The sequence below is a fragment of the Symsagittifera roscoffensis genome, unplaced genomic scaffold (assembly GCF_963678635.1).
Source record: "Symsagittifera roscoffensis unplaced genomic scaffold, txSymRosc1.1 SCAFFOLD_344, whole genome shotgun sequence".
NCBI lineage: Eukaryota > Metazoa > Xenacoelomorpha > Acoela > Convolutidae > Symsagittifera > Symsagittifera roscoffensis.
The window spans coordinates 41,738-61,009 of record NW_026970948.1 but is presented as its reverse complement, the minus strand read 5'-3'; the positions used below and the strand labels follow the sequence as shown (position 1 = coordinate 61,009).

Below are 19,272 nucleotides of genomic sequence, written 5' to 3'. Positions count from 1 at the left end.
AATTGGTATCTCTTCATCAAAAAAGGGGAAAAAATGGTATGAAAAAAAAATGCTAATCGTACAATTTCTATATATGGAAATTGTATGATTAGCATTTTAAAAAAAAAATCGAAAAAAAAGCTTCGAACAATCAATTCAACTGCTGGCAAAACATTTAAGCGTTTCTTGGGCTGCTACAACTGAAAACTTTGACTTTTTTTGATTTTTAGTTTTCTGAAAAAAAAAACACTAGTCATACAATTACCATATATGGAAATTGTATGACTAGCATTTTTTTGATGGCGACGACAAAAAATTTTCCAAGTTTTTTTGAAATTGCCCCCAAAAATTTTTTGTGTTTTTTTCAATCGCAAACTGATTTTCGTATTCAAACAAACATTTTTTGAAAAAGTTCATTACTTGCAAAATTTAAAAGTTCATTACTTTCGTTATACTATTTGTGTGAGACAGAGGTAACAAATATCAGGCTGTTTCCAATGCATTTTTAATGCGAGATGGCCAAACCTTTGGTTACTACGTTTGAGTAATCAAGATTTATGTCATTTGTGTTCGGTTACGAACACAACCAAAAAATTTTGAGAAATTGAAATATAAAAAATCAAAATTTTTGGTTTATGGAATAATGCTAGTCATACAATTTCCATATATGAAAAAAAATACTAATCATAGACCTTTCATGCAATTTTCTGCACGTATGGAATTGCATGGAAAGTGTATGACTAGCATTTTTCCAAATATGGAAATTGTATGACTAGTATTTTTGGTCATCCCGGGTATATATATATATATATATATATATATACATATGATTATATGACCTATTTTTTATTCAAAAAAAAAATTTTCAAAAATAAAACCGGAAACTGTGAATCAAATGTATTCGATGTTTCTTAATTTTTATCGAAAGGTTATCTAAGAAACTGAAATTTACTAATTAATTTTAGTGCAAAAGGGGAACTCTTAAATTGTCTCAATGTTTGTGTTTACTTAGCTGTAGTCATCAAAATGAGTGGAAATTTTTTAGGTCGAGGATTTGTGGTTGGGTGGGGATAGGCATGAGAAGAGATATCCATAGATCCATTTTTCCACTAGATTGTTTGATATTTTGGTGAGCGCTGATTTGTATGATGACTCGAAGTCATCCGATCAGGGTTGGATCTAGGATTTTCACGATGGGGGGGCGGATTTTCAAAAAATTTTCAAAAATATTTGTCGAACTTTTTTAGATTGACAAATTAGATTTTTCGAGCTCTCCCAAAGCACTAAAAGGCCCTGTTTTGGCTTAATTTTATGCGCCGCAGACATTATTTTGAAAAAAAAAACAGGCAAAAAAACGTGTTTTTTAGGCACTTTTTGGAAAACTTTGACCAGATTTTGGTAATTCCAGCAGACTGCCGCGATTAAAAATTGACAATTTAAGACTGCTGCGACCAAAATTTGATTATTCCAGACTTTACGGATCAAGGCGATTTGTCCGCGACCTGCGCGACCGAAGGAAAGTTAACCGCGACCGGCGCGACCAAAGGAATTTGAACCGCAACCGGCGCGACCGAAGGAAAGTTAGTCGCGGCGGTCAAAAAAATAGTCACGGACGAAAAATCAATCCCGGCAGGGTCGAAAAATTGGTCGCGTCGGTCAAAAAATTAGTCACGGCATGATCGAAAAATTGGTCGCGTCCGTCAAAAAATTGGTCAGGGCATGGTCGAAAAATTAGTCACGCCGGTCGAAAAATTTGTCGCGGTGGTCGAAAAATCTGTCGCGGTGTTCAAAAAATTTGTCTCTGTGGTCGAAAAATTAGTCGCGGCGTTCGATAAATTAGCTCAGACATGGTCGAAAAATTGGTCGCGCCGGTCGAAAAATTTGTCGCGGTGGTCAAAAAATCTGTCGCGGTGTTCAAAAAATTTGTCTCTGTGGTCGAAAAATTAGTCGCGGCGTTCGATAAATTAGCTCCGACATGGTCGAAAAATTGGTCGCGTCGTTTGAAAAATTCGTCCCGGCAAGGTCGAAAAATTGGTCGCGTCGGTCGAAAAATTAGTCTTGGCATGGCTAAAAAAGTGGTCGCGTCGGTCAGAAAATTAGTGCCGGCATGGTCTAAAAATTGGTCGTGTCGGTCGAAAAATTAGTGCCGGCATGCTCGAAAAATTGGTTGCGTCGGTCAAAAAATTGGTCAAGGCATGGTCGAAAAATTGGTCACGCCGGTCGAAAAATTTGTCGCGGTGGTCGAAAAATCTGTCGCGGTGTTCAAAAAATTTGTCTCGGTGGTCGAAAAATTAGTCGCGGACCTCGACCCGGGTGTGTACCTTATTCCTGTTTTTTTATTCTTATAGATTCCAGCTTCTTACCAGTCTGATTGCTTTGGTGGTCATGCTACTTATATTCATTTTCATTACTGTGATGATAGTGCGGAGAATGTCTGTTAGTCGTCAAAAGTACAAACTCATGAACAATACTTCTTGCCAGAACCCAACAAAGTTAGTCCATACACCACATATACGACGTCCTATACAATAGTGCACTTGTCATAGGGCAATGACAATAGTGTAAAAAGCACTATTGCAATTTGCCATGTATAAGATATCGCAAATTATGAAAACTCAAGTGGTGAATTTCAATTTTCAGTTCCAAAAATGTTTCGCCAACATAATAGAGCCCAAAACGCTTATGCTGCTGATTTTAGCGTATAATAAGGAACAGCTTTTTTTTCAAAATTAGAAAACGTAGAGCTTGAATAGTAATAGGTACATCATGGGCGCCAGTATGGAGCTGGATTCGATAATGGAGCCTTTGGAAATCCAGTTCAATTATGTCCAGGGATCTGGACCGAGCTCCAACTTTGAACAGATCCGAAACATTCACGAGGTGTTCGTCGACACTAGAGGAAGTACATGTATGAACAGGGGATCCGAGAGCGATTTAAACAGTGTTTTAACTCAATCAACGATGTATAACGAGAGCAATGCTTTCTCAGAAGCGAACATGAGCCACGAAGGTACACTTAAGAGAGCGATGGCTGAGCCAGAAAAAGTGCTGAAACGAAGAGTTCTGGAGCGAAAGCTGAGAAAGAAAAAAGGAGCTAAGTTGAAGAAAATTCGTTCGTTTTCGTGCACAGATTTACCTTTAATGATTCATAAAGAATACCAATTGTGAAGCCGAAATTCTAAAAAATGTCAAATAAATTGATTGGAAATTGATTGCAAATCTAGCAAACTTCGATAATTAAAGTTGCTTCTTTAAATATATATACAGGGGTGGATCTAGGATTTTCTCGAGAAGGGGGCGGATTTTCAAAAAATTTTCGAAAATTTTGTCGACATTTTTTTTAGGTAGACCAAATTGATTTTTTGAGGTCTCCCAAAGCACTACAAAGACCATGTTTTGGCCAACATTTCTGAGCCGCAGGCAAAATTTAAAAAAAAAGGCCGAAAAAGGCATTGCTTCTGCGCGCGCTCCCCCCTTAAAATTAGTATATATTGGCGCCAAAGGCGCCTATAGAAAAATTTTAGATTCACTCAGCCAAAAATGGATTTCTCGAAATAGTACAAAGGGGATCCTTTGGATCGGCATGGGGTCAAATCCCTGAGGGGGTTCGACCTAAATCCACCCCTGTATATGAAAAAAAATTTTAAAACTATTTTTCGGCTTTTAAAAGTTTTTTATATACGTATTGAATATGCGTCTTTTTTTCCTACTTTCGAAATTAGTTTTTTGTTTTTTTTCCTAAGGTTTTGCTTATATCTGCTCATAGCTGAACAAAGACAAAAACGTCTCACTTTGTAAAAAAAATATCTACAGGGGTGGATCTAGGATTTTCTCGAGGAGGGGGCGGATTTTCAAAAATTTTCGAAAATTTTGTCGACTTTTTTTAGATTGACAAATTTGATTTTCCGAGCTCTCCCAAAGCACTAAAAAGCCCTGTTTTGGCTCAATTTCATGCGCCGCAGACATAATTTTGAAAAAAAAACATGCAAAAAAACGCGTTTTTAGGCACTTTTTAGAAAATTTTGACCAGATTTTGGTAATTCCAGCTGACTGCCGCCCCTGTATATATACATATTATTTATATATATAAATTTTTATATATACATATATATATATATATATATATATATATATATATATATATATATATATATATAGAAAGAGAGGGGACACTTTATTGTTTCAATATACTAATGCAGTTGCAGAACTGATTGTATAAAAATCTAGTGTACAATATTACGCAATGGTTATATAACATAACAAGAAAAAACATAATTTACTACGAGGATGAATCAAATAAGTGATTTAACAAAATAAATGTCCTTGGTTATAGCGGAGTTCAGAAATTGGGAATCTTTTATGCGTGAAAGCTGGGGCATCGTTTCGGCATAACCTGTGATTATATTCCGAGCAGTAGGAATTTTGTGCTGTTTCCTTAGAAGTGTAACCGAATCTCGTTTGGTTATATTCATTATTATCCTGATTCCCCATTTTAATTGTTTTTCGAGTTTCTCAATATTATCTTGCGTACATCCGTTTAAGAGCATGCATGGATAGTGCAAATGGCTCAGTACAAGAGTATTTAACAGGAGAATTCTAGTACGCAGAGGGATTTCGTCTCGGATGCGTTTTATCGTTTGGATTGCTGTAGCCATTTTTGAAAGTTTTGTTGATTTCTTTGTGAAATGTTAAGCTTATGTCAATATTGACGCCGAGAAATTTAACTGTCTCTGTTAAATTAACTTGATAGTTTCCAACTTTCAATGAAAGATTTTTAGTTAGTTTCTTTTTGGACGGTGCAGAAAATACAATGAACTGGGTTTTGTCTACATTAATCATTAATCGATTTAAGTGAAAATACAAGAGAATTTTATTGAAATTGTTTTCAATGCTCTTTGTTGCTGTTTCGGGATCTGAATGAAAACTAAGCAGAGTCGTGTCGTCGGCATATTGTACTAACGTACATGATATGTCTATTGTTTGTGGCAATTCATTTACATACAAGTTGAACAGCAGTGGTTCTAGTACAGTACCTTGGGGAACACCTTGCTCTAATTTAAGCCAATCTGAGTGTTCGCCGTTTACTATTGTCAATTGCTGTCTGTTTTCTAGAAATGACTTAATAAGAGTTGTTGCTGACTGTTCAAAGCCAATGTGACTTAGTTTCCTTTCAAGGACTGAATGAGAGAGTGAATCAAATGCTTTAGATAAATCAAGAAATGCAGCCGCTGCTATGTTATTTATATCGAGATGGAATCTGATTTTTTCTGTTGTGTATAAAAGAGCATCATTAGTTGAATAACCTTGACGAAAGCCAAATTGTTTTGGATTTAGAATATTAGAATTTGCTAAGAATTCGTGAATATGGGATGAAGAAATTTTTCAAACAACTTCGATAGAGTGGGTGTAATAGAAATTGGACGATAATTTACTGGATCTGTCGAGTCGCCTTTTTTGAATATGGGAAAAACGTGTGCCTTTTTTAAGGTATATGGGAATACGGATTTCGAGATGCATTCATTGATAATCATCGTAAGAATTGGGTTTACAGTATTAATGCTGTCTTTTAGAGCCCAAGCAGGGATTTTGCTTGGTCCTAATGGCTTGTTTAAGGGAAGTATTAAAATTGCATCTTTCATTTCTTTGTGAGTTATGAACCTGAATTGAAAGTGCCTATTTGTTTTGCTGTGTACACTGTACTCAGTGGGTAAATACAGGGGCGGACTTAGGGGCGGATATATATCTACAGGGGCGGGCTTAGGGGATTTAAGGGATTTAGGGATAATGTTTATATATGTATTATATATATATATATATATATATATATATATATATATGTGTGTGTGTATACAGGGGCGGATCTAGAATTTTCTCGAGGGGGGGGGGGGGGGACTTCTCGAAATAATTGAGTTAAACTTAGAAGTAAGTGGTCTAATATTAGCTGGGCTATTCATGAAGAACATTGGCATGTTTTAATGTAATTTTAAACAGTGTTTGTTCGGTCGTGTTTTTGATGATGAAAGAGTAGTAGAGTGGAATCGGGTGTCCTAATTTATAGAATTTTGGTTCTATCCAATTCTTTGAAATCCCACGTCGTTTTATTGCTCATTCTTGGCTTGAAAAGGAAATAAAAAAAATAGTTGCTTCTCTGGGTCATTTTCAGGCACACAAAACCACATCACGCCTAACAGCCTGCTTGAAACCTTTGAGGTGTCTAATTTTGCGTGTAAAAACCACACTTTTTCCTTAAAAACGCCATACTTTCCTCCTAGCCTTAGGATGGCAGTCGAAAAAAATTTCAGTGAGTTGTAATAAATAGCTAAGATTGCTTTGACGGCAATTATTGCTGCGGTAATAGACAAACGATAATATTCGCTACAGATTTCGCATGTTGATGATAGATTATTGCTTTTTTCTTGAACCTTAGAAAATACCGGGCAACATTGAAAACGCTTCGACAGTATTTACCCAAATTTTTTCTCAAAAAAATGGTTGAAGAAACTGTGAATTCTTACAAAATATCCACAAAATATCAAAAAATGATTGAATAAACTGTGAAATCTTATAAAATATCAATTTTGATCATGTTTCTGCGATTAGTTTTCACTTTTTTTCTTTTCAACTTGACTTTGCAAACTTGAACAAAAATAATGCCTGAAAATAACCAGGAAAACCCTTTTTGGATTCAAAAAGAAAAGGTAGGTTTCCTTAAATTTTATTTAAATTTATTGTTAGGGTAATTATAATGCTATCCACCATAGCAAGCAATTAAGTTTTGTAGAGATCAAAAAATGCACCTTGAAAAATCTTTTGGCTCATCGAATTTTTGCTGTTGCGTTTTTATTGCTGTTAGTGGTTCGCTTTTTGTTCCGACTTTGGATACTAAAGTAACGGAATATTTGTGCTCGGGGTGGGCCTTTTTTCTTCAGACAAATTTTGACTTTTTCACTAGCCATTTTTGGCAAAATTTTTTAAATATCATTCAACAGGTATTGTTGTCCTGAGCTTAATTTGAAAAAATATTTCACATGTGATCATTTTTCGCAAAGTTATGGGGGTTCAAAATTGCCATTGGGACAATTAACGCGCGATATATTTCGCGCTATTAATGCGTAAGTGGAGATTTAATCCGTCTTAGAAATCGTTGCACATTGGTTGAAAAAAGCTTATTTGCCATAATTGATTTGTTACCAGGAGCAACATCTATTCTTTCGTACTTTATATGGCGTGTGTGAGGATCATTTTCATACGAAATTTTAAATTTTAGAAAAAAAAAATTCATTTTATTTTATTACATTTAATTTTTTTATGACATTACTGCTCTATAAACCTCAAAAGGCAGTCGGAACGTTCAGGGCTTCGCCCTGATACTAGCAGTATTGTTTTTCTTGAAAACTGAAATTTGATTGAATCCAACGTAGCAGGCAGCTTTAGCGTTTTTTAAATTCAGCCTTCAAAGCAAGTAAACAAAAGGTTCGCTGATAAATGCTTTTTGTCACTTGAACTTTTTGAACTTAAAAATAAAAGTTTTGACGGATTTTTTTAACGCTAAGAACAGGCAAAGTCCTGAGATGGAACTTAATTGTTACTTCTGTCGATGGAAGTGACGAAATATTTTTGCGCGGGCTATTTTTTCTCCCTTGACATTTCTCGACTTTTTAACTAGCCACTTTTGGGCCATTTTTAAAATCATCTGTTGAGCTCAAGTTAGTTATGAGGCTTTATAAAATGTCAAGTTGGGATATTTAAAGTTCCAAATATTTTGTGCTAATAAAGAGTGAGCATTTTTTCTATTCGAGCGAGGTTTGAATAGAGGAGTATTTGTTGTTATAATGAAAATGCCTCTGCATGCTGACCATATCACTGAAAATTGTTATTTAAATAGCGTGCTTTAGCGTACTGAGAATTGTGCTTTAAATAGCGAGAATTGAACAGAAGAATATTTGTTGTTCTAATAAAAACGCCTCTGCATGTTAAACATATCACTGAGAATTGGGTGCTGTACATTAAGCCGACGAGACTTCAAGCTGAATCGTAAAATTAGAAACTTTAAGCCGAAAAGTTCCTCATAAAGTCGTGAAATATGATTAATTTGAAAACTTTTTTGAAGAATCTCTGAACTTCATGATCTTTCTCCACTAGTTATTGGCGTTTTCGTAAAATTTAAACCTCCAAATCATGTTTCGGAAAGGTGAAAAATTAGAACACGGTTGAAGGAAATTTTCATGTTGATAATTAATGCATTTAAAAAACCGGCTGATGTTTTTAACGGATGCCAATCAGAAGTGGTGCATTGTCATGAATAACGCTTATTATGGACTAAGCATGCTTAAATTTTTGAAAAGCAACGTTTAACAGTTGATTAAATAGTGTTTTGAGGTGCTTGTAAACTTTTAATTTCGGCTTGAACTCCCTTCGGCTTGAATTCTTTTTGGCCTGTTGTCCAAGACCCTTGAAAATTGTGCTTTAAATAGCGTGTCTAGGATGATTTTCAAAACAAAGTTTTAAAAAAATTTTAAAGTTTTTTTTTAAAGTTTCATCAATTTGCGTTCAAATCAAAATTTGTCCCATATATGTTGAGAGGCAGTCGAAAAATTGCTAACGATGCTATTATGTGAGCTGTCTTGTTGTTCCGATTTTCGAAGAAAGTCAGAAATGTACATGCTTAGTGTGGTTTTTATTTTGTAGACCTTTTTTCAGACTAACATTTGCACCCTTGGGGTATCGATCCTTGACTCTTCGTCATCCCGAGTAGCACGCACATCACTATTTTAACCTAACCCTCTGAAAAGTCTCTGAATAAAAACCTGGCTTAATCCGTTGATGCTGGATTGCTGTAACGCGATTTACTTATGCTTTTAAAATTTTGCGCAATACAAAATCGCTCCCGGAAAAAACTGGTGTGTGCTTCAAACCAAAGTTTGAGACTTTTATAAAGGATCGTTTAGATCTTTTGCAGGTGGTCGATATACAGTTTTGGTAAAATCTGAATAAATGTTGTTTAAAATGTTCTTCTAAGTTTTGCATTTTGGAGAGTAAAAAATTGAATTTGGCGTTTAATTTTCTCCATATGTGTAATATTTAAATTTTAACACTTGAAATTTGATTTTATCAGCCTACAGTTCATAGTTTGTCAATACTTCAATTAATAAAAATTTATTCGAGTCCATTAAAGGGCAGTCGAACCGAACCTCTCAGGGCTTTGCTCTCAGATACGAGCAGTTTTAATTTTGGAAGAGGCTGGAACTAAAAAGGACTCATGACTTCTTGTCCGATTCTACGTAACCAAAGAAAACATGGGGAGGGTAAAATCAAAACAAGACTGCTCGTATCAGGGCAAAGCCCTGAATGTTCCGACTGCCTTTTATGGTCTATGAAGCAGTAATAACTTGAAAAAACTTAATGTAAAAAAATAAATAAATTGATTTTTTTTTAATTTGAGATTTTTTGTGAAAATTATCCCCCCACACGCCATATAAAGTACAAAATGATAAAATTCGCTTCTAGTAACGAATCAATTATGGGAAATAAGCTTCCTTCAACCAATTTGGAACGATTTCTAAGATTAAATCTCCGCTTACTCTTTAATAGCGCGAAATATATCGCGCGTTAATTGTCCCAAATTGGTCAAAATGGCAATCTTTAAACCCTCATGACTTTACGAAAAATGATCACAGGTGAAGTATCTTTTCAAATTTAAGTTCAGGACAACAATGGCTTTCGAATGATATAAAAAAATTCCGTCAAAAATGGCTAGTTAAAAAGTCGAAATTTGTCTGAAGAAAAAAAAAACCCACCCCGTGCACAAATATTCCGTTACTTTTGTATCGAAAGTCGGAACAATAATATTAAGGTCTTGTTGGTTGTGATTTGGATTCCACAAAAACATTCGAAACATTTGTCTCGGTAAAGAAGCTGTCTGTGGAAACGGAACACATATGGTTATAAAAAAAAATGCTCTGATTTGCTAACTCTTCAATATCGTATAAAATTTAACTAGATTATTTGAAATTGATCAAAAACACGGTCCTAATTTATTTCTGATAATCTAACGAATTTTCATACGACGTTGAGCAGTTATATATTTTGAACAATTTTCATGAAAAATTGAAACCAAAGCTTTTAGCGACTTTGAGATGAGTTTTATAAGTTTTTTAATCGCTGAAATTGACTATAAGCAATGGCATTTCTTCAGTGGCGTGCGTAGAAATTTTTCTGGGGGAGGGATGTTTTCAAAAGGAAGAGTTGAAAATTTTTGACTGTTTTTAGGTCGACCTTTTTGCTTTTCCGAGCTCTCTGATAATGATATATGAAACCGTTCTGCCAAAAAAAATTTGAGCCGAACTCAAATTTTTGAAAAAAAGGCTAAAAACGACGTTTTAAGAACTTTTAAAAAAAATTGACCAAAAATTTGCATTTTTCGGCGCCCGCTCTCCCCTCACGCTCTCCCCAAGGCGCCTTTAGAAAGGTTGGCGCCCAAAGCGCCTTTAGAAGGGATCTTTGGAAAAATTTGGCAGAGCTGAAGGAAAATAATTCAACCCCCCCCCCCCTCTTCCCAACCCAAATATTTTAAGCACATGACGTAAATTGAGTTTGCTTGCCTTTGAATTCGTGGTTTTGATTTCTAAATGCATAAAATTAAAATGTTCACCATCGGATTATTTGAGGTGAAGAGTCCTTCATATATGTTTTTTCAGCTGCTGATTCCAGACTCGATATGATTTGGATGATAGTCGAACTGTTGAAAAAGAATCTCTTATCTTTTCGTCGGATTTTCTCGTCCAATTTTTTTTTAAACCGCAAGACTGCAGTTGATTGATTTAAATTTTTGAACTCTTTCTTTTGTTAATAAAAATCATCTTAACAAGACTTTATGAGCTATGAAATTCTTTTATGACAATCAACAAAATTCACATGTTTTTTGTCATAATTGAACAAAATTCTCTCTTGGTTGACACAAAAATGATATTTAATATTTTTCTCATCTGCTTAATTTAATAGCTTTGTTTGTACCAAGATTGGCTAAATTTGTACTTTAATAAAAAGCCAGCCGTTTTGGTGTGTTTTTACCATTTTGCAGTTAGAATGAATAAATCATAAGCAGATGACGATTTACTGATGGCCATTTTTTTAGTTTAAATTGACGAAAGTCCAAAAAATCGATATTTTGAACCACCTACAAAATCGATTCCTGTAGCTGAAAATTTTTAAGCCAATCCATTATTTCGCCTTTGTAGGATAAAAAATCCTCGAGCTTAAATCTTTCGCTAAGATTCGATCAATTTTTGGAGAAAAGGAATTTATCGACTAATTGGTCCAATTTAAAGGCCGCAAATATTTAAAAAAAAAAACAATTGCCGGATTTAAAATTTATTGTTTTATTTTCTTTATTTATCAGTTTTTTAGTGCAAATTGTTTAAAATAGATTAAGTTTAATTAAATTTGCTATCGTACCGTTGACTTGAAGGAGACCCGAACAATTACCGAATCGGCAACAAAAGGACTCGCGTCTCTTTAAATTACATTTTCGACTCGAGAGTGACAAAAAGATGCGTCAAGAGAGAATATGTGTTGGTGCCATTGATAAAATTGGTAACAGCCAAATTTAAAAATACAATTCATAAAAGTAGCTATCAATAAGACAACTACAAGACAATAACCAGTCTGTGAGTTATAATACCAGAATTATTACCAGTTTTCAGTCGGTGAAAAACAAAAACATACCAAAAGAGGTGAACAATTTTGCCAGTTGGTCCATTTTTATTGATCACTACTAAAAAGCAGAATAGTTCTTTAGTTATGAATTAGCATTGATGATGAGCTAATTGACCACTTCAAAACTTGTTATAATTGTTGAAAGTATTCTTTTTGCCAAAGCTGTGTTCATTTTACAATAAATTTTACATAACTTAGCAATATAATTTGTTGGCCCCATGGTGTGAAAAACGAAGTGGCATAGTTGTAAAGATATAAATTATAAACTGAAAAATTATAACACCTGGTTTGAACAACTTAGCAGTTTATTGTCTGATGGTTCCGTGGGCACAGAACATCACATCAAAAAAACTCAATATATTTTCATAACTCATACTTATAAATACTAAAAAATACCAGTTGTACGTGCTCAGTGGCAGTCATTATTTCAGTCTGTGATTTTACTTGGCAATTGAATTTTATTGACCCCACTTTCATATATTTGTCAGTTTACCGACAAGACCTTGCAAAATATCTGAAGCTGTTACTTAAAAAAGGCTCAAGAACTTTTGACTGAAGAAGAAGGCCTACAAAATGGCTTTTTGCGACCGAGTTTTTAGCCCAAATGGCAATAATATTATCCACTCCACAGTGTTCCAGTTTTTACCCCTACTCGCGACGATACTGGTTGCAGTCCAGATCAGAGAAGTGTCGGGGTACATTGTGCCCAAAGGGTCCCTCCAGAAGGAGGACTCAAGCAGTGAAAGGCAGTTGGGAGGGGGAGGGGGGAGAGTGCAGTGTCTGCCGTGTGAGTCCACAGTGTGTGGGGATTGGCGTAAGATGGACTGTAAGCATGGGTTCATAAAGGACGCCTGCGACTGCTGTTTCCAGTGCGCTCGCTTCCCAGGAGAATTATGCGGAGGTAAACTATTGCTCTTTTACTGAATATACTGAATATATAGCCCCCAACCCAGTAAAAAAAATATAGCCCTAACGGTGGTTTTATCATTATGTGGGCCAGGTGTGGATCTAGAATTTCTCGAATGGAGGCGAAGACAAAATTTTGAATGCGTGTTTAGGCACTTTTAGGCATTTTTAGAAGTTTTTAGTCTTTTTTTTTCGAAAATTTTGACCAAAAAATTACGTTTTTTCGGCGCGCGCTCCCCCCCTAAAATTAGTATATATATTGGCGCCTCACTTCAGAAAAATTTTAAAAGCGCATTTAGAAAAATTAAAAGACCAGTAAGCCAAAAAAAAAGTAATCTCAAAGTGGAACAAAGAAGTGCCAAACTGATCTTATAAAATCCCCCTCATAAAAAACTGTATTTAACAAAAGAAGGGAGCAAAATATAAACTTGACCTTGAATTAATTCTTTTTTTGTCCTCAAATTGTTGTGTCCACTGTTTGTTAATTTTTGGCCGTTGTGATTTCAGTGGGGACTGAAATGGGTATAACTCAGACTTCCCAAGTATTTAAAGAACACCATTGTATATATATGGTCTATTTCGTTGCTACCAGCCTATAATTATGTTTTAAAAACAACACTTATTGCTTTCAGGTTCGCAGAATGTGTACGGGACGTGTGGTATCGGCACCTACTGTCGTTATGCTTACAATTCAGTCGGCCAGGAGACGCAGCAGAGTGCTGGAACATGTTACGAAGTGGAGGGGCTGCCTGACAAGGAACACTATGTGCCGAGGGGTGTGTGGGTCATACCACCTGGGGTCAATTTCAACCCAGAGAAAGCAGCAGGTCAGTAACATTTGAAGCCGTCACTTCATGTCTGTATATCAAATACAAGTTTCAAGGTCAACGTAGATAGCACCATGTAGATAATGCATAATGATCAGTAGCGGATATAGGGGGAACGCTCCCCCTCTAAGTTTTGAGAAATCATTTTTTGGGACCTGGTGCAGTTTTGAGATATCATTTTTTTGGGACCTGGTACAGTTTTGAGAGATATCATTTTTTTGGAACCTGGTACAGTTTTGAGATATCATTTTTTGGCTGACCGAGCCCCTAAATTTTTTAAAGGAACTTTTTTGGCGCCAAATAAAATAATTTTGAAATGGGAGCGCGCTCCGAAAAAACGAAGTTTTTTTTGGTCAAACTGTTTGAAATTTTTGATTTTTCGTCTAAATTTGAACGAATTAAGCTACCGAGTAACGTTTGTTGTATATGAAAATTAGCAATTTCGGCTAAAAAACTTGATTTTACTGAAAGCTTCATTCAGCTCTTCTCTAGCAAAAAAAAAAATATTTAGAATTTTTAATGCACTAAATTTGTACGCGTTCGTATAGTTGAATCATTACACAACGTACAAAAAAAGACATTAACTTGAAGAAAAAAGAACTTTTTTCTGAGAATGTGGTCGGAACATTCTGCTATTTGATCAACATTCTGAACAAGAATCCATACTTTCACAGCAACCGGCTATCCTTGTTTTTTTTTTATTGTTAATCTTTAACAGTGTATCAAATATTGAGCATCTCATGTAAAAAAAATGTAAAAAAAACTGCCTGCCAGTTTCATGCTGGTTTTCAAAAATGCTCAGTAAAAAATCTTAATTTGCAGGAAACCCGAAGGAGCCAAAACCAGACAAACCATACGTGAAGCCTAAGCCGAACAAACAATTGTATCCATGGGACGAGTACCCGTGGCTCAACGATGGCCCCAACAACCCCAGCGGAGATCCCAGCTGCAAGGCTCAGTGCACACCGGAACTGTGCGGAAGAGACAAACGGGCAGTGTGCTCAGCTACCAACAGGTGCTTTGATTTTTTCGCAAAGCTTTTTTTAAATATTTACTTAGAAGCAATAAAAATTAATCAGTTGCTTTGAAAGTAGATGCTACAGTTTTTTTGATGTTTATTCTGGCAAAAAAAATGTCGGCAGCAAGTTTTTCAAAAAGATTGACCACAAAACATTATTTTGAGTTTTTGAGACCTGATAAAATTTACTTGATACTTGATACTAAGCAAAAAAACCCGCCCGAATTGAAAGTTCAAAGAGAAAGTTCGATGTTATTTTTTCCTCAGTCGAGACAGCCGAGATATGCCCAATTTTGGTCGTGCCGGACGAAACATATCTAAGCTGAGTAGAACAAAGTTAATGAGCGCTTTTGTATTTTAAGAGCGCCACTTTTGACCGAAACTTACCCAAAATTTATCGATTACGTCTCAAATGCCATAATTCCCAAATTGCATAAAAATGAAAAGTTTCCCAAATGGCGTAAATTTCATGCAACAGTAGCATTAGAAAAATCGAGAACAACTTTTTTGAAAACAAGAAAATTAGTCAAGTTGCGAGTTCAAGTATTGATTGACATTTTATTTTGAAAAAAAATGTAGAATTTTTCATCAGAAGCAAAAAACATCAGATTGCGGTTGTTGATAAGCTTCTTGAGGTCAATTTTTCCGACAAATTTGTCTCATAACATTTGTTTGAAAGCCATTAATTCCAAATCTTCTTCACATGTTTTCGTTTCTGACAAAATGTTAGAATTAGAAATTGATAACGTTTGATTTACAATGAAAACTTGAAATTTAAGCCATTTGGAAAAAGTTTCAATATTATGCCATTTGGGAATTATGCCATTTGGGAAGTTACGAGTTTATCAGCGGTTGGATCAAATGCAAATCTGGCCGAGAAGATTGAAACAAAACTCGAGAAACTCTACCTGAGACGTCAGAACAAAACGTAACGCTCCATAATTTTTCTTAAACGTTTACTTGGACAACTTCAGTTTTGCGTTTCCTTTTTTACTTATCCACAGAAAATTTATTCAATCATTTTTTGCGAATACTTCAGAACCTCATGAAGAAGATTTCACTTCATTTTGAAGTCACTTTGAAAGGTTTTTGATGGTTAATTCATCAAAGCAATCAAATATAACTCTAGCTGTCATTTTAAATGGTTGAATTCGATTTTTGGATGAAGAAGAAATTACTGTTCTCAGTCGGTAAAATGACCAAATATTTACCATGTGTTGTTTTTTGGCTATGGGTCAGAATTTGATTGGAAAATTATTGAATTTGAAGAAGATGAGCGGCACGGTATCCAAGTTAGGTGGAGTTTAACCAATTCTGTCTCAAATAAAAATTAATTCATAAATCAGGTGGCTAAAATTAGCAAAACGAAACAAAAACGACAATTTGCTGCACTTAAGTCCATAGCATAGTTTACTAATTTAATTTATTTTTTTTTGATAGTAAGTTTTGATGTATATTGAATCTTTTGGTGACATCGAAACGCGCCCAAAAACAGGGTTAATTCAATTTTTGAGTAATCATATTCATTAATATTTCAATGTTTTTTTCAATGCTCAATGATATGTTCGAGAATGGTCAGTCTGTTCAAGGGTAGCATACTCCGACCACAAAGATTTAGGAAAACCAATACAACAATTTTTGTTTTTTGAATTTAGTTCAGAAAGTTTTTTTGTAAAAAAAAATCGAAAACAAACTTGGAAAATTTTTGTGTATATTAGTCAGATTTTTATTGAGCTCAGTCTGTAAACGCATGTTACTCGTCAATTTTGCATCATTTGTATGGTGAAATTTTTGGAACCGTTTTTCTCGGCAGTGAGATAAGTTTTCTGATTTTGTTTCGAATCCGAAACGCATCCAATTAGGTGTTAATATTATACTACACTAACACTTGATCCCCACAAGCTTCTTTGAGATTTTCTGAAACATTTTTCTAAGCATGCCCTCTGCTCTTGTTGAAACCATCAAAAAAATCAAAAACAATTAAAATCATTCAGAAGGGCCCAAAAGTAGTAGTTTTGTAGTTTTGACACAACTGCTCAAAAATTGGAATGTTACACATCGCATTTTTCTGGATAAACTAGGCTCTTATTGTATATTGTGGCAGCTCGGAAAATCAGTCAATTTAGTCGACCTAAAATAACTTTGTGAACATATTTTTTCATAAGGTCATCGTTGAAGAAACCACTATAGTCAATATGGTGCACAAAAAAAACGACTAATCCATAGTCTGGACAGGGTTTTAAGTCGCGGACAATTTCTGGAAATACCAAAAAATTATAAGGTGTGATAATGTCTGGTAATTGCATGTATAGGGTATACAGTGAGCCAGAGAGGTGTGAGAACCAGTGTCACCACACCAGCTGTCTGGCCTGCTCTTACGCCATAGACATCGCTCACTGTGGCCAGTGTGGCCCCAAGGACAACAGCTGTCTGAAGAAGTTCGGAGTGTGCATCAAAGCACTGAGGAGGAAGCTACAGCTGCACAAGAACAAAGACAAACAACAGCCCACCAGCCTCAGTCCTCCTGTGAGTAAATCAACCACTACTTTTTAATCAATTACAACATTCTTGTATTTAATTGAATTCGTGCAACAAAAAATTAATGCACGCCATTTTTTATGTGAGCATCTTTTCAAAAAAAAAACTAAAAAAAATGCCATGAATGTTGCAAATCAATAGTAAAAAATTAATAATCTAAGAAAACATGATTTTCAGTCTTTTCATCGAAAAGCAGTGGTTTAATATATAAAAAAAAAAAATTTGCGACTTAATTCGCCAATTTACCACAGGCTGGTTGAACTTTCTCAATCAACGTGTTTGTTTGTTTGTTTTCAGGATGGCCTGAAGTTCGCGTGTTCAATCCCAGCCTGTCCCAAAGAAGTGTGATCACAATAATTTTCATATTTGATGCCAATGCACTACAACAAAACCAACTCCCGGGCGCAGCAAACGAGTCAAAACTGATCAGCCAAAACAAACCAGCCAAGATTCATTTTTGATAACTCGTATCAATTGATATGCAACTCTCGATGACTTTTCTCACTTTCCCAACTTATGAATTTGCGACTCAAAATGACATCATCCTTTAAAATATTTAACTTGTTGCTGTTTGTTTAACATTTACAGCTGATTGAAAACCATTGCGAGGAATTTCAAAAAGGTTCTCGATTTTATAGAAGTTTTAGTTTGCACTAATTTGCCTCTTTTTCTTTCCCGACAACCAGCTAACCTATTTTTAGAATAACTGTTTTGATGATAATAACTATTTTGTAATTAAAAATTGTATAAATTACGAATAAAACAAGCACAATTGAATTAAATTTCAAGTTGCTTTTTGTTTCTTTTGAAGAGTTTGTTGTTACAAAGACAGCAATAAATTTATTAGAGCTTGGAAGAAAATAAAATAAAATTTGATTCCATGAAAATCTGCCCTATTAAAATCCAATCTACCCTATGCCACTCTACCCTAAGTTCAGTAATAAATTTAATTGGTCAGAAATAACTGAGCCGACTACCTCAATTTAAGGTCTGCGGTGGGGTCACTATGCGAGCGTCACCGCTTAGCGACAATAACTGGCTCTAATTTTCATATAGATTCCTACCCTTTGTTGGCAAGCTCGCAAAACGTTGGCGCGACTGCGGAGACCGCTTTTTTGCTGTTATCGCTCCGTCCTAAATGATTACCTTTTGTTGCGCTAGTAGCACAGAAAAATCCGATCACAATAATTCGAAAGCTAATGTTTTCTGTTAAATAAAAACACCAATTTTTAACTCCAAATAACTACTTTTTGACTATCGAAACAACCATTTTTATTAGGGTGTTTTGTTTTCTGCTTTCTATATAATTGGTAAATAAAATTTGAATAAACTAGTTAACTAGTAAATAAAAAGTTAAATAAAAAGGTTGATCCCTCTAATCCCCCTACGAGCATTAGTTTTATGGTGTAACAAGTGGTTTTACAAAGTTCAAAATGAAATCCAATCGTAACAATCTGACAATTTTAACAATACTTTTATTTGAAAAAACTTCCTATTTGTAGGAGAACTAAAAAAAAGAGTTTACATCTTTCCAGTGGTGTAACTACCCCACGACGCCAAATTCAAGTGGGGACTAAATTCAAGTAGGCTTCAAATTGATCCAAAAACCGAAACGTTCGAGACTGAGAGAAAATTTCAACAAATTTTGCTGTTATATCAAAATTTCAAAAAGTAAGACTTTAAAATGACACCATTGTTGCCTCAATAAATCATACGGAGTAGTTTTTATTTTTTTTAAGAAAAAACCTCATCAAAAGTTTTGAAAGTTTTTTTCAACCTTGAGATGAAATTTTGAAAAAAAAATATTTTTATAATATTTTATTAACATGCCTTTCTCACTTACCACTTGCAAAGTAAAAGCAGCCGAATTGAAATAATTTTACCTACAATTTCAATTCAACCATCAAAATATGTTGCTTAATTTGATGTATGCAACTGTAAAGATCACACTGAATGCAAATTTCCTATTATTTTTTTTCGAATGTCGGAAAAAAGAATTCCCCGCCAACATGAAAAAAACTAGAACGTTTTATGACTGCTGATTAAAAACAATGTTTTTATCTTATTGAGACAAGAAATCCGACTATTATTTTAAATTAATTTTGAAATGCAAAAACTATGCATTTCAGCTCAACACAGTTTTTATTTCAAAATGGAGAAATCAAGAAAGCTTCGAGCTTAGAATAAACTACAAATAGGTGAAAGTTTGATTTGCGTTTTCAATCTTGTATTCTTCTGCTCTTCTGAAGGAATCAAACTGTGTGTCACTGGAGTTTGAAGTTTCGAAGT

At 34.7% G+C, this 19,272-nt stretch overlaps 1 protein-coding gene across 1 annotated transcript; it reads left to right on the top strand.

The window, feature by feature from the left end:
• Window positions 1-11,050: 11,050 nt before the first annotated feature.
• On the top strand, window positions 11,051-17,748 carry LOC134856050 (uncharacterized). Its single transcript, XM_063872420.1, has 5 exons — window positions 11,051-12,595; window positions 13,233-13,427; window positions 14,250-14,442; window positions 16,758-16,971; window positions 17,281-17,748. Exons 1-5 carry the CDS (start codon window positions 12,268-12,270, stop codon window positions 17,329-17,331), a joined length of 981 nt encoding a protein of 326 aa, XP_063728490.1. The 5' UTR covers window positions 11,051-12,267; the 3' UTR covers window positions 17,332-17,748.
• Window positions 17,749-19,272: the final 1,524 nt, after the last annotated feature.

Bases quoted from the DNA above. Each gene is read 5' to 3' on its own strand.
- LOC134856050 (XM_063872420.1), top strand. From the start codon at position 12,268: ATGGCTTTTTGCGACCGAGTTTTTAGCCCAAATGGCAATAATATTATC. The intron at 13,428-14,249 runs GTCAGTAACATT...CTTAATTTGCAG, and splicing joins CAACCCAGAGAAAGCAGCAG to GAAACCCGAAGGAGCCAAAA. The intron at 16,972-17,280 runs GTGAGTAAATCA...GTTTGTTTTCAG, and splicing joins CCACCAGCCTCAGTCCTCCT to GATGGCCTGAAGTTCGCGTG.